General features: G+C 38.1%; 1 protein-coding gene across 1 annotated transcript in view; it reads left to right on the top strand.

Annotated features, from left to right (window-relative positions):
• Nucleotides 1-470: 470 nt before the first annotated feature.
• Nucleotides 471-15,931, top strand: part of gpc1b (glypican 1b) — a 140,767-nt gene continuing 125,306 nt past the window's right edge. Inside the window, exon 1 of the mRNA XM_017496228.3 lies at nucleotides 471-1,050. Within this exon, the coding sequence (XP_017351717.1) occupies nucleotides 897-1,050 (154 nt within the window). The 5' untranslated portion in view covers nucleotides 471-896. The remainder of the gene's footprint in view (nucleotides 1,051-15,931) is intronic.

The raw sequence follows: 15,931 nt of genomic DNA, 5'->3' as shown, positions 1-15,931 counted from the left end.
CCTCTAGAGTACATGGTAATGCATGTAGTATAATGATGATTTAATGTACATAATTGCACGCTAAAACCACTGCTGTACCTTCAATTAGCTTTTGGACTAATAAATTGAATAAAAAAGGTAAAGGTATCCTTCATTTAGAGTTATTATTGGTGAAGGGGAATTTATAGGGAAGAAAAAAGGATGAGAGAGAGAGAGAGAGAGAGAGAGAGAGAGAGAGAGAGAGAGAGAGAGATTTAAACATGCACGTAGGCTATTACGTCCAAACCAGATTTCTGTATTTTGCATTTAACTCAAAACCTATATGCGCGTAGGCTATGTGTTGATTATTTTTAAATACCCAAGGTCAATATATCTATAGGGATCTCTAGAGAGCAGTGTGTCCGGGGCGGTGTGAGCGCGTCTATGGCACCGGAAGCTGGAAGCTAAATCCGCTCTTTTTGGCTTTTGGCTCATACAGAAGAGGTTTTAGTATTACGTCCTCTAGAGGCGCGCGAGCTCGATGCCCCCTGCTTTCCCGGCTGACGGTGAGTTGTCTAAGCATTTGTCCGGCCCAAGAGCGCAGGGGAAGCAGCACACTGACTCTGGACCGGACCAACAACGAAACAGTTTCGTTATTCAGTTTCATGTTTAATACGTTATTGAAGACCTCTCTAAATAAAGATACCGGAGCGGGTGAGCAAGTGTAGTCAAATAACAGGCACGGAGTAAAGGCAGTTGATCACCAGACCGGCAGCGTAGGCGTTTTTTCCACCCAGTGCATCTCAGTTTTGCAACAAAAAGCAGCACTTGAAAGACAACTTGAACGTCAATTTGAACGCGTGGACCTCTTCAGACGGACAAGAATTTACACTAAGCGCGTCCGTTTCATTGTGTTCTTGTCGGATCTGAAGTGCGGGATGGATGTGCGCCTAGCTTTCGTGCTGTGCGTCCTGGCCGGAGCGGTGAGCGCAGAGAGCGCGAGCGGTAAATCCCGGAGCTGCGCGGCTTTCCGACAATTCTACAGCTCCAAGGGCTTCGGCATGAGCGGCGTTCCGCAGGCGCAGATCTCCGGTGAGTGTGTCAGGAAGCTGTCCAACTCTCTGTTGCAAGTCTGAAGCGTTAAACTAACGGACGCAGCGCACAAAACAGCCCTGTTGGTGGAGGCTTTTGTAAAACCTCAATAGAATTATAAATGAATGTTATACTGTATGCCGGAGGAGCGTGTTGAATTTAATGCACCTAAGTGGCTGATTTTACGCTTCGAAACTCTTATCACTGACGTTTATTATTTCATAGACACTTCGATCCACATATTTACAAGTGAGGCAGAACACATGATGCTTTAGGAGAAGCAAGTTCTCTAACAGATTAAGTTTGCTGCACCAAATGAGCAAATTAGCCCATTGTGCTGCTTTGCAATATGCCAACACACAGGAGTGAATTCTTGGAAGTAAGGATTTGCAATTCTGAAAAAAAAAAAAAAAGAAAATAGTATGGCTTGGTCAGACGGTGCAAATGCCTATAATTTGACAAAGCACTTGCAGTATACTTATGAGACAGCTGAAATGAACGGAAGAGGTAATTCTATGTTCTAGCAGCGTACTCTTTATTAAATATTTCACTTCTTTTGTTTGTTATTAATATTTATTCTTGATTGTTTGATCACAGTGCACATGGAATTCACAGATTTGAACCTGTTGTGTGTGTTTATGGAGAGATGGTTTAAAGGACATATGGTGGCAACTACTGCAAATGCTTGAGGTTAAGGTGTGATATAGTGAGAAACCAGTGTTGGTACCGTACACAAATAAATCTGACTATGTTAAATGTGCTAAATATGATGATAAAGTATGACTCTCACTGTGACTGTCTGATAAACTCTGACATTCCTAGAAAAGGTCCAGTGAGCTTAGTACAGTAGTGCCTTTGGAAAACTGGACCATAGTCCTTTTGTAGCAGTCACACACACACACACACACACACACACACACACACACACACACACAGAGAGAGAGAGAGAGAGAGAGCGAGAGCGAGAGAGAGAGAGAGAGTCACCTGACCCCTGTACTGATGCCCCGCTGGATTATTAGTGGTCTGCTTCCAACATGTGCCATGCAAGATGACGCCAGGAATCCTTCCAGCTGTGATAAAATAACACATGATTTATAGAGGAAAATGAACCATTAGCTACTAGACTTATGGGATGAAATTGTTATACTTGTAAAAACGTCATCCACTATTGGATGTCATAAAGTGAATCCTGGTCTTTTCAAGATGCCCTCAATCACAGTGATTAATTGAGTGTATATTAATCAGACACATTAACGCTGGAGTCAGACATCTTTATAACTGCAAAATGTGTAAATTAGTGTTACTAATGCTGGACACAGACTGATTCATATGTAGTGCCATGTTTTAGCGTATACATATGTAATTTTTGGCATTAAATATTCATTTTATTTTTCTGATACATTACTTTTAAATCAGCTTGGAGTACTCTGTAGATATATCACTGTCACATCATTCAGGGTGAAACTTTTGCCATTCATGCATGAAACTGTGGGAATATGGAATATTTGAAGAGCATTGAAAGGCTTCAGAAATCACAGATTTGACTTCTCTCAGTGTTGATTTCATGTAGGATGTGTATAGAAGGGCACTTATCATTTATTGTGGCTCTCTGACAGTTTCAATTGGTTGTTTTGGTTTTAGTTTTGACATTGAATAATTCATGTATAGGCATTGCACAGATTTATATTCATATTATTATTAATTCGATTTACATTTTCACACTTAATCCCTCTATATCACTAAAGTTTAAAGCTGTTGAAGTTTAAAGGCAAATGTATTGTAATTATACATAACAATACATAATTATGTCATTATACAGTACAAGTGTGCATTCTAAAATGCAATATGTGAAGTATCTAGAATAAGGGACAGACTTATGTCAAAGATAAGTTAACTATACAATGTAACTAGCATACTATTCCCCCCCTGCTTACAATCAGCTGCAGCTAGAATCATCTGGAAAATCTATGACAACAATGTTATGAGTAACAGGGCACTGTGCTCAGAGATGACCACTGAACTCATATGCCTGGGAGAGGTGATGTTAACCTTGGAGCACCCAGATAAGTTGTATGCCAAGGCCCAGGAAACAGCATCTCAGACCTCCTAGAGTGGCATGCCTCTAAATAATGTCGATGAGGAGAAGAAGCTCCTCATAGGATGGCATTTCACAATAGGGGCTGAGTGACTAACCCATGTGTAGGCCATGGTGATGACATCCACCACCCAGTATGCTTGTCTCTGTTTAGACAAGGGAGCTCCTTATGACTTTTCTGCATGATGGATGAACAATTAGTCTGAGGATAGGGTGGCTACCATCTGATCCATCTGATCCACATAATATCATAGGGCTAATTTTCAATGAAATCTGCAAGCTCAATTAACTGATCACAAAGTTGGGTGATTTGACTTTGGGCAGTAATCCCAGTTTAAACCACAAGGTCATCCCAGAGTCATTTGACCAGCAATGAATATGAGCTAAGTGTATCACTAAGGCATGCAATTCCCACTTGTTTTAATAAAGTGAATGCTAGTAAAAAAGGAATACAAGTTGATTTCAGTTGATCATCCTGTGTTCACAAGGACAGGTCTTAAGCAAGGTCTCAGGTTCACCAGGACAGGTCTTAAGCAATTCACAAAGGGAACCTCCCATGCCAGGCTCCTAGGGAATAATGGTAGATGGAGGCACCTAGCCTATTTTAGAAAGGCAGTAATATGCATGTGAGACCCCAGAGATATTCCATCCATAACTTTAACATAGATGGAGACTTAGTATGGGGAATCAGCAATACACATACCTAAGATTATAGAAGAACCTTGTGCTTGGGACCCTTGTTTCAGACAGGTATCCTGGACTGCTAGGTTGTTGTTCTCAGTTCAGTCCAAGGAGCCAGACTGACCTGGCTGAAGGTGACCAACCTTGCCATCCATTTGGACAGCAGGAATCAGTTGCTAAATTGTAACATGGTAATGTGTAACATGGTAAGAATCAGTGGTAAGGCTAGTGAGTCAGTATATTCTGAGAGCCACAAGAGGCAATATGTTGACATAACTTTGGTGAAGTATACTTTCACCTTGCCAAACCTTTGTCCAAAAAACCCCCCCCAGAAAAGCCTGAAGCGCCAGCAGTCCTAGGCTGCTCCAGCAATCCAATGTGGCTGCCATAGTCAATTCTAGCATCATCTGTAGATGCCAGTGTGGCACATGACCACCTTGCTGAATTTAATTGGCAAACCTAATAATATCTGTCACATGTTGGAGTGGCTAGCATTCACTGTGTGACTAAGTGTGCTGTAATATATGTGAGTCAGTCATACAAATATATCAGTATATTGATGCCAATGGATACCAGGGGATACAAGGATGAAGATTTACTGATGTGAACAGTCCTGTGTTTGCATGACTTGAACTACATCTGACAAGCTTACCATACAAAAAGAGAAGAAACTGGTTCAACACCTTAAATCTAGAAGTGAACAAAAAGTACCATCCTTTCTATCCAAGGAAGTAAGTCAGGTAAAACTCCTTGTTTTAAACTGTGATCTCAACATTTTTTATTTTACCTTTATCTAAGATAGAATTGATTCTTAGGTCAGAGTAATAACTTTGTTGGGGTCTGATAATGATTATGCCCTGAGCCCTGAAAATGCTGACAGCTGGAGGTGGAAGTGTAATAACAAATCAGGACCCACTGTCCTGATATAATCTCTGCCCAATGAGCAATGCTTTCACTTGTAAAGTGGCCCATTGCCAGTCTATACCTTTCAGGGCCGTGCTCTGTGAGCCTTTAGGGTTGGGGATGGGAAGCTGTCTAGGGCATGACCTTCATAGTGGATGAGGGGCACTTAGACGCCTACCAGGGGTTCTTAGGGAATGATTCTCCCTGTGTAACTTTTGTGAGAACCAGGTTGCAGGTGATGCATAAACAGTCTGTTTGGCCATGCTGGCTTTGTGATTCTGAGACCTTTCCCCTTCTATCTAATGTAGAAGGTTTAACAGTGAACAGCATGTATTATGGGGATGGAAAACCACTCAACCATGCAAGTGGCACATTATCAGCCATCAACAATTAGCTAGTAATGAGAAGCCAACCCAGCAGGGAGAATTGAGAGGTAAATGACACTTGCCGAATGGAGAGTAAAAACTACAAGGTGCAAGCTCATAGAGGTAACATAACAAACAACATGGGGAGTGATACCTAATATAGGCTAGTAATATACAAAAACACACATCAAGGTAGATAAGGATGAGAGGAGGCTACACCCAACTCTGGAGGACGAGATACCTGTAGGTTCCACTGTAGTCACAAGCTGTTAATTGTGTGCAATCACATGAGGAGGTAGGGGCATGGGTGAAATAGAGCCATCTAGATTACACAAGAGCACAAAAAATAGTAATGATGTACTAATCATACAGTAAGACATATGCTAAGGCCAAAGGTTTGTGGACAACTGACCATCACACCCATATGTTCATTTTGGGTATCCCATTCCAGATTTACTCTCCCTTTGCTGTTATAATAACCTTCAATGTTCTGGGAAGTCTTTCCACTAAATTTTGGATCGTGTCTGTGGGTATTTGCCCATTCAGCTATAAGAGCATCAGTACGGTAGGTACTGATATCAGGAGAGGAGGCCGGGGCTCAGTCAAAGTTTCAGTTCATCCTAAAGATGTTCAGTCGGGCTGAGGTCAGAACTTTGTGCAGGCTACTGATGTGCTTCTTCCAAACCAACCTTGGTAAACCATGTCTTCATGGACCTTGCTTTCTGCAAAGGGACATTGTCATGCTGGAACATGTATGGACTGGGCCCCTTAGTTCCAGTGAAGGGAAATTGTAATGCAAAGACGTCCTATATAATTGCTTTCAAATTTGTCGCAATAGTTTTGGGAAGGCCTATATATGGGTGTGATGGTCTGATGTAAGGTGTTAAATGTCCAATTCTCAGCCAGATCAATATACAGGATATTGAGTTTGTATAATATTTTTAGTCTCAGTGTCGTCTGTTACTAGATCTACTGCAAGAAACTATGGGAACATGATCTTTGTCATCATTTTGTTCTTAGAGGAAGTAATTATACAGTTCATAGACACACAATTTAATTACAATTTAATAACTATCTATTACTGACCTCAAAATATAATCAGCTAGTTGGTTTAGGCCATTTTTAATCTTGTTTTCCTTTTTAATCTCATTCATCTTACTAGCTAATGCCAAAACATCAAAATATAGTGATAGTGATATGGGAAATAAATATGCAGTGAGGGAACAAGAAACAAGTGTGTACATTTAAGTGATTACAGAACCACTCGCTCTGACCCCTCACTTCCTGGTTCCAACCCACACTAGACCACATCCCTAAGAGCTAATAACAGAAATGAGGCATATCTTGAGGGAAGAATAAAATAGAAGTCGATGATAATTAGAATGATAATCTGATAATCATTTGTTATTTTGTTGTGAATTGTTTTTGTTACCACTGTCTTATTTTATCATTTTACTTCAATGTTCTGAGATTGATGTTAAGACATATAATTTGTGACTTATGTTAAATATGAAGGAAGAAATTAAAACACAAGCTTAGAGCTGCTGGACCAAATGTCAGCCGTTTTGTAGAAAAATTCTATTGCAAGCTACTTGTGGAAGAACATTCTGTAATGTGGGTTGTGCTGCCCATGTGGATTAACAGCTGCAAGTACCAAGTAAATTCCAATTCAGTGAGAATTCAAGGCTCTCTTCCAAGCAGTATACTGCACACCATGTAGTATGCCTAAGAAGGAAGGTGTATTGGCATACTATTTAGTATGGTAGTATTCAGTTTGGGACATGGTCCAAGTATTGATGATTCTGAAGATACGTGCTGCCATTATGGTATTACAGAATTGTTCTTATGCACACAGTGACTGTCACATTGAGTATTAGGGAAAAGAGCATAACCTCTAATTTTAAACAAGAACTTTATTAGCTACCACCAGCCAGTAAGCTTGTATTGCAACGTCCTAATTACGTGTAAAGCTAAAAGCCTTTGCCTTTGTAATGGCCTTCAAACCTTCATATCCTCTGAAAGTGTTTTCTCAGTTGTCCTGAGATGATATACTGCCCCACACATATTTCCTGACATCTCTGATCTAACTCTGCCAGATTGCTTGGCAAACCTTAGTCCATTCTTTTGACGTAATTGTTCTAACGCCAGATGTTATGCACTGCCTTCATGAAATAAGGTCTGATGGGTCATGATGAAACTTGCGTTTGGTATTTTTCTAAATATTTTTGTTTGACTTTGCCTCGTTTGAACTTCTGTCTTGTTTCATGGTACTTCTTGGAACACTTTTTGTTTGTAGACAAATGGAGAAATAGAGGTTCCCTTTCAAAGGGAACTCAAGAATGCATGAGCTTAATGCTGTGGGGAACACCTCTGTGTATGAGTGGTATCTGAAGTCTGTGTAAAATCTGTTTCCAGGATACGGATGCAATCTGGATCTACTGCGACCTTGACCAGGATAAATAGTTTACTGATGCTGAAAGAATGAATGATTGAACCAGTCTTAGCAGATAAAGGAAACATTATTGTATTCACACCTACACAACTACATAAAGTACCGATCCAGTAGAAAGTGAGCAAACACAGAACCAAAGCATTGACTACCTTACATTTTTTATATTCCATATTTATAATTTAGGACTATTGTAACATCTGAATATTTTACCATATGTGAGTAGCATATTTAGAATAAATGAATAAAACCAAAGGAATTTTACTTGCATTCACTTATTAGTCTAGTTAAAAGAGTGAGCTTGCATTTCTTGACACAGCGTTTGAAAGTCAGGAGGTGTGTTTGAAATTCCACTTTCTCAGAGGTGTGTTTCTCAATTCCACTGTTGAATCCATTTGCATGATACTTGGTAATAATGTAGATGAGGGAGCTTGCAACTTCACACAGAGTTTGCAAAGGAGACCATCAATTGCAAAGAAACTGTCAAGCTTGTAAATCTACATATGTTCACATTTATTCACATTTACATTTATGGCATTTGGCAGATGCCCTTATCCAGAGCGTATCCCATTTATACAACCCCAATTCCAAAAAAGTTGGAACGCTGTATAATGTAAATAAAAACAGAATGCAGTGATTTGCAAATCTCATAAACCCATATGTTATTCACAATAGAATATAGAAAACATATCAAATGTTTGAACCGAGGAAATATACCATTTTAAGAAAAAAATAAGGTAATTTTTAATTTGATGGCCACAACACGTCTCAAAAAAGTTGGGACGGGGAAACAAAAGGCTGGAAAGTAAGTGTCACTCTGTTGTAAACTCTAGTAAGATTATTAAATCCATTTTTGTAATAAGAGCAATATTTGTAATATTTATATGGACATTGTCAGTTTCTTTCATGACCTTATTTATAAATCAAGGGACCCCACATGGGGTAGTTTGGGAACCCCTGCTCTACTCTATAATCAACCTCGAGTTCAGCTTTGATGCGTTTCTGTTTCCTCCACTACTGAAAATGGATTCAAAAGAATAAAGAATTGAGTAGGTTTGGGTTTTACTGTTAAACCAAGCTGTTGGTTTTTATCGTTCTTGTTTTGTCTTAAATCAGCAGTTCTCAGTGTCAATATCTCAGAAGTCTTATCTCCATAAAGAAGTGCAAGCAGCAGTCCTTATGTTTTTTTATATCTTCCTTTAGTTTTTACAGATGTTACAGTCTTACAGTTTTACAGAGTTCTTTCCCAGTCCCTCACTGAGTGCATTGTGTGTTGTGTGGTCTGAAACACTAACAATATTTAATCACAGCTGAAGTTACCATTGGTTGCCAGGCTATCCTTGAGTCATTACACCACCTGTCTAACACAAACTGCACCCTTGAGATGTTTCATATCCAGCACTTGTCTCATTTGATTTGAGTGAAGTGCGTTGCAACTGCACAGGAATGATCCAAAATAGTTATAAGTGATGTGCTAGTGTTAGTCATACTTCTAATTTGAACTGTTCTCGTAGAGAATAGCAAAACAGTAGAGGTCAGTAATGCTGTGTTATTCATGGCGGGTTAATTTATTTTACTATCTAGTATCTAGTATCTAGTATGAATCTTATTCTAATCCTTTAAAGGAGACTTATTATGCCCCTTTTTACAAGATGTAATATAAGTCTCAGGTGTCCCCAGAATGTGTCTGAAGTTTCAGCTCAAAATACCCCACGGATCATTTATTATACTATGCTGTAAATTGCCCTTTTTGGGTGGAAGCAAAAACACGCTGTTTTCGTGTGTGTCTATTTAAATGCAAATGAGCTGCTGCACCCCACCCCCTTTCCAGAAGAGGGTTGTGCCTTTACAGCTTGTGATTTGGACACTACGGCAACAAAAATCAGGAGAACCAATATGACTTTCACCGTAAATACCAGTGCTCAGCCCTATATATAAGAATTATAAAGACAGTAAGTGTTTTCGGGTTAAAAATAAAAATGACAACATAGCTCTGGTCTGTGAATACAATCAGAGACAATGGTAACTTTACTTGCTTTAGCCGTAGAATTTGCTAGCAAGCACAATCGGAAAGGCAATTTGCCAACAGGGTGGTTGTGTACACACATTGCCAACACACATTTATGTTCAAGCACCATGTAAAAGTGAATTTTACATAATAGGTCCCCTTTAAATGTAATACTTTATATAAGAGAATGAAATAGGTAAATTCCATGACAACATTCTGATTTAGATTTACTTTTACATTCAAGTAAATAACAAGTTTAAAATATCAATTGTGTGTGTGCATGTGTGTGTAGCTGAAAGCAATCTAGCAGGACTAGCATGTAGAGGCTGGACTTGAGAATGGTGATTCACTGCCATGCTAGAGGACACAAAACTGTGACTAATAAAGGTGACTTTTAAAGGATCTGTTATTATTTCCACCAGTCTAAAGAGAGAGAGAGAGAGAGAGAGAGACAGACAGACAGACAGAGAGAGAGAGAATATGAAATTGAAGGATATCTATCAAAGAAAGGAGAAAAAAGCATTCTGGGATCAGAGGATCAAAACATGTTGAGGTCTGAAAGAAAGAAAAAACAAGAAATGAGAAAGTACGAAGAGATATACACAAGGCACCAGGATAGGATGCAAGAGACAAAGAAAGTGTGTGTGTGTTTGTGTGTGTGTGTGTGTGTGTGTGTGTGTGTGTGTGTGTGTGTGTGTGTGTGTGGATTTAACTGGATTCATGGTGTCGTTTGATCAATCACTAACAGCTGACAGCAGGATGGAGAGTGAGTCTGCTAGATTCTCCCCATCAATATTTAATGCTGGCTCAGTACTGAACTGTCTCCTTCTCTTCATTCATGGTGTCTTTCTCTGTGTGTTTCCCTCATATCCTTTTTCTTTCTCTCCCCATACTTTCTTTCTCCCTCTATTTACATCTTTCATATATCTCATATTCTATTCTTTTCAGTCTGCACTTATACCGATATCAGTCATGTCCTTTTTTCTTCTTTTTTTCTCTCACACTGATGCTCTGTTTCTATCCCTCCATCCAGTGAACACTTAAGGACATTCAGAATAATAATTGTATATGCAGTTGTATGAAGCATCTCAATGTTGGTGAAAGAGAAAAGACTCAGAAATGACTCTAAATGATATAGAAATCATTTAATACAAAGCAAGGGCATATTCAATAGCTGTATCAGCCTAATATAATATAATATAATTATTATTTTATCTCATATTTATAAATATTACACAATTCCCTGATGTTTAACATATTTATATGGATATTTTATATATGTTATTCAGCCAATATATATATATATATATATATATATATATATATATATATCTCCAGGTCCTATACATTCTTTACAGCAAGAGCCAGGGGATTATTATTTTGTTCAAAGTATTTTCATTTAGTACTGCTCTTCAGAAGCTAAATAAGATAGATGCATGTTTCCCAGAAGACAAAATAATAAAAATTTACACCAGTCATCCTGTTCAAATATTTACATCCCCTGGCTCTTAATGTAGTGTGTTGCCTTCTTGAGCATCAGTGAATGTTTGATTCCCTCAGTTGTCCTAAGTGTGAAAAGATGATCTCAAAATCAAATAGCCACTGTTGGAAATGGGTCAAATATGCGGAAGATGCTGGAAAAGCAAAGAATGTGCAGGACCTGGAGAATTTTTCTGAAGAACAGAAGGCAGGTTAACTGCTCAGGACAAACAAGGGACTCATGAATAACTATCACAAAACTTAAAAACAGTCATTGATCATCCAGGTAATGACACACAGTATTATGAATAAAGGGTATGTAAACATTTGCTATGTAAAAGTATGTAAACTGCTTCATTTGTGTAAATTCAGTTAGTATTGTGTCTTGTGAACTATATGTAAACATCTGTTATGTAAAATAGTCTATTCAGGGCATTACTAAATAAAAAACAAAATGCAATTTTAATGATTCCTCTTATTTACGATATGATTTACATTTTCAGATTCTGCAAGGAGTATGTAAATTTATGAGCAGAACTGTGGCTACATGTGTAGAATGATCATTATAGATATATCAATCACTGTCATTAGATATATCAAATCACATGTGTTCCATATCATATCAGTTTCATGATCGCAAAGTTAACACTGCAAAATTCTCAGGAGATTGTAATGTGATGTCATCACAATGCGCATTCAGCCAAAGCCCCCTTCGAATCATGTGTGTCGAACATGAGCAGAGCTAAAAGGTCTCATTTACCAACAAACATCCTGCACTAACAGTCTGGTACTGTTCAGATAGCGTTAATCATGAGCCCTCACTCTTGTGTCCTCTGTGTAAACATTGTCTTGCTCTTGAACTGCTGTGTAAAGTGTTGCAGTCCTGCTTTTAACTGCTATTTCTGTCCACCACATAAAAAGATCAGCACTGAGGCCCACACGACACAGCCGGTGAACATGCAGTAATAACAGCCTTACAGGGCACATTTTAAATTTGACAAAGTGAACAAGTCCTCAGTAGAAAGAGAGCTGCACACGTTTCTATTTTTTACTTTGGAAGCAGTTTTGTGTTTGTTTTAGGTTTTATGTCATGGTCAGTAAAATGGAGAAAGATAAAAAGACAATGATATAAATCATCTTGTATACTCTTTTAATGATATGAACTTCCTGAGAGAGAATGTGTAAGTGGCCGATATTGTTTGAAAGGGAAATATTGCGTGCTGGACAATAGTTAAATCTTTTATTTACTTTTTTATGTGCTTGATCGTTTGTGGATCTTTGGCCTGATGTTGCCAATATTGTCATGTTAACCCCAGGAGACTTTAAGTTAAGCTTCTTTAGATGAGAACTGGAAGAGGAGGAGGGAGGTTGAGGTCTCTCTCTCTCACACACACACACACACACCCACACACACACGCGTGCACTCACTCACACATGCAAAAATGGATGCAGTGCTGAGCAGTACAAGATAAGGACGGAGAGATAGACAGAGAAAAAAATAAGGTAACTCGGTAGGACAAACAACAAACTTTGGTGGAGAGCACAGAGCCTTTTAATGTCCATATATACTGGTTTGAGACATTTGAAAGGCAAAATTTATATTAAATATAATATATGAATATAACATATAAAAATATGTTATATACATGCCACTGGATATGTTCAGAAATACTGTTACATAGTATAATTTTTTTTTTGAAAAAAAAAATTGTTTTTTCAAACAAACAAACAAAAATTAAACAAAGCAACAACAACAAAAAAAACAGAGATAACAGTTAAGGTTAGATGAGGGATGGATGTAGCAGTCAGAGTAAAAATAAATAAATAAATGCTTGTGATATTTTGTTGTTTGATATTAATAACTTAACTGAAAATGTTACTACTTAATGTAAATATACTTAACCTAAATGGAGTGCTGATGTTAATTTCTTGCTTACATTCCATGCTAACCAAATGTTCTGACCATTCTAAACAAAACTGAGCTTGTACAATTGAAATTGACAGCTTTCAGAGGGAGCTTCTGGCAGGCTGCCCTGAATCCCTACTCCTGTATCCTTCATACACCTCCTGAACACGGGACTTCATTGTGTTTAATCAAACTACCGATAAAGCCACCCTAACCTTAACCATTCATGACTTTTCCTATGAGATACTTATTGAGAATTCTTACACATTTGTAATTGTGGGCTTGTGCTGGGCCTCCATCTGTGCTGTTTGCTTAAATACTAAATTGGAAACGTGGAAGTTTGGTCAGGAGCCACTTGGAGCCAGCTGTGCAGGCATCATGGGTTTATGCTGGGATTCTCGGAAGACCATGATGCAGCTTACAAGCAGCATCAGAAAAAGGGTTTATTGTAAACCAAAGCCCTTGTAAAATAAAGCCAAACGATTAATGTCATTTTTAAAAGTTTATGATCAACACATGCAGAGGCCTGAGAAAGAATGCGCTCAGTATAACAAATGTCAAGGCAGTGTTGATTCAATTACTTAACCCTATAAGAATTCCACATTGCCTTTGGAGTATTGTTGTTTTTTCATTTCTTCATTTTTGTCTGTTTCCCATTAAATTAGAGATATTGGGATAATTAGCAAGCCCCACTTTGTGTATATGTGTAGTATTATGTTGGCTAATTATGAGTCCAATTTCTTCAAGTGATGTCTTTCTGGGTTTTTTTTTTGTTTGTTTATTTCTCTCAAGCGCACACTTTTATTAATATCTTTCCTTTCTTCTTTTGATTTTATGGCTCCCTTGGATACAGTAAATCCCTCCAATCTGAGTATATGATTATATACTACATGCAACTGCAAGCATGTAGCAACCGCTTGCATCTCTGTTGCTATTTCCCAGACTCAGTCCAAGGATTCCATTCCTGGAAAGGAAAATTTAAGAAAAGCAACATACATGAAGGCTGGCATGGCTCACAGTTCTGTTATTGAAGAGCTGGAATGATGGATACTTAGGGGTACATCCATATTGTAGTAGGTGACTAATGAGAGCTTACGTTATCTCTTTTTTATGCAGTGATGGCTGAGGGGATGACTACAAAGACTGGAAATAAATCTGTGTTAATGTCATTGACATGGAAATTAATTTCACTAATCAACAGAGTACTGATCAAAACACTATAAAACAGACTGGTGGATAAATGATGTTGTCTGAAAGACAAACTGGGTGGCACAAGACTCACAGCTCCAGCTCCACAGGATTAAGGTTACTGTCTATATGGAGTTTCACATGTTTTACCTGTGTCCAGGTTCTCCAGTTTCTTTCCACTGTCCAAAAATGGTAGGTGTCAGTAGGTGGAATGGCAAATTAGGTATAAATTGCCTCTAGGTGTGAGTGTGGAAATGTGTGTGTGTGTGTGGGGGGGGGGGGGGGGGGGGGGTGTCCTGTGATGGACTGGAATCCCATCCAGGGTGCATTCCAGCCACATGTCCCATGTTCCTGGGATAGGCTCTGAATCTACAGTACTGCAGCATGGACCAGGATATTAATGTATGAAAAAGAACGTAAATTTATCTCAGCAGAGGAACTTGAGCTATAGTTTTGTGCCATTACCAGTAACATTATTAGCTGATGATATATAAATTTGGCAAAATAAGAACATTTATTACATTAGCTAGTATTTTTGAAAATTAATTGAAAGGATAATTTCAGTATCTAGTGTAAGTAAACATTTAAACTAGTGGTCACCAACCCTCTTCCTTGACATCTACCTTCCTGCATGTTTCATCTCCAACCAAAATTTAACAAACCTGTTTTAAATGTATTTAGTTGAAGAACTTCTTAAGGCAATGATTAAATGGTCAGGTTGACATGATTGTGGTTGGAGTTAAAGAATTCAGGAAGGTAGAACTCCCAGAATAGGGTTGGTGACTGCTGATTTAAACCAACATGACAATGCAAATTTACCTCAAAATGTAAATTTACCTTACCTAAGCTTCATGTTGCACCATGAAGTTAAAGGGTTGCTGTTTAGGCCACAATGCAACTGTAAAAAGATTTAACAATCTATGCTATGTGAGCTCCCACTGCTTAAGTGTCTTAAGGAAACCACCAAAGCTACCAATTTATGAGTTCACATAGTCTAAAATATAAGATCTAAATAAATCTGTTGGAAAATGGATGTAGAAGATAAGTGTAAATTATATTAGAATAATTTATATACTCTACAAATTCAACGTACAAATTCCAAGTTATTATTAATACAAGAAATTAATCAACTCGACACACTCTTTCCCTCTGCAAATTACAGTTCCCCTGGTCACAAACATCATGTGCCTGTGTTTTGTTTTTTGTTTTGATTCTGTCTCAGCCCTTGTCATGTCATTAATTTGTTTCCTTTATTGTATTCATCTTTTTCTTCTTTCCCCTTTTTACTCAGTGTAGTAAAACACTCTGGGTTGCATTGACTTTGCAAAATATCATTGAATGTTTTAACATTACCAAGCCTTGTTTTCCTAGTGTCCTTTTTACCTAGTTCATTTTCATTATTTCGTGTTTCGACCCTTGCCATTTATTGATATTCCAGTGATGACCCTGGCAGTATTGAGTTCTGAAAACACCCCTAATAAATGTATTGAGTTTATGCACTTTCATTTACGTTATGCTGTTTTTGTATGTAGTTTGTTGTTGTAATATGTGATCTTTCACTGATATAATATCTTAATGAGATTATAAGTTGTTAAGGCAGTAAGTGTGAAGGTAAGAGAGTCTGTGTGTGTGTGTGTGAGTGAGAGAGATAGAGAGAGAGAGAGAGAATATATGGATAAGGATGTGAGATACAGTATTCAATAGCCTTTAATCAGAGAATTTGGAAGATTTCCAAATCTTGACAAGTGCTAAATACTCCAGTGGCACTTAATTTCCTGTCTCTATGTTTATGAAGCTAACAGCTAAT

Source organism: Ictalurus punctatus, chromosome 20, assembly GCF_001660625.3.
Source record: "Ictalurus punctatus breed USDA103 chromosome 20, Coco_2.0, whole genome shotgun sequence".
NCBI lineage: Eukaryota > Metazoa > Chordata > Actinopteri > Siluriformes > Ictaluridae > Ictalurus > Ictalurus punctatus.
Note: the sequence above shows the minus strand (reverse complement) of the source record. Positions and strands in the feature narration are given on the sequence as shown.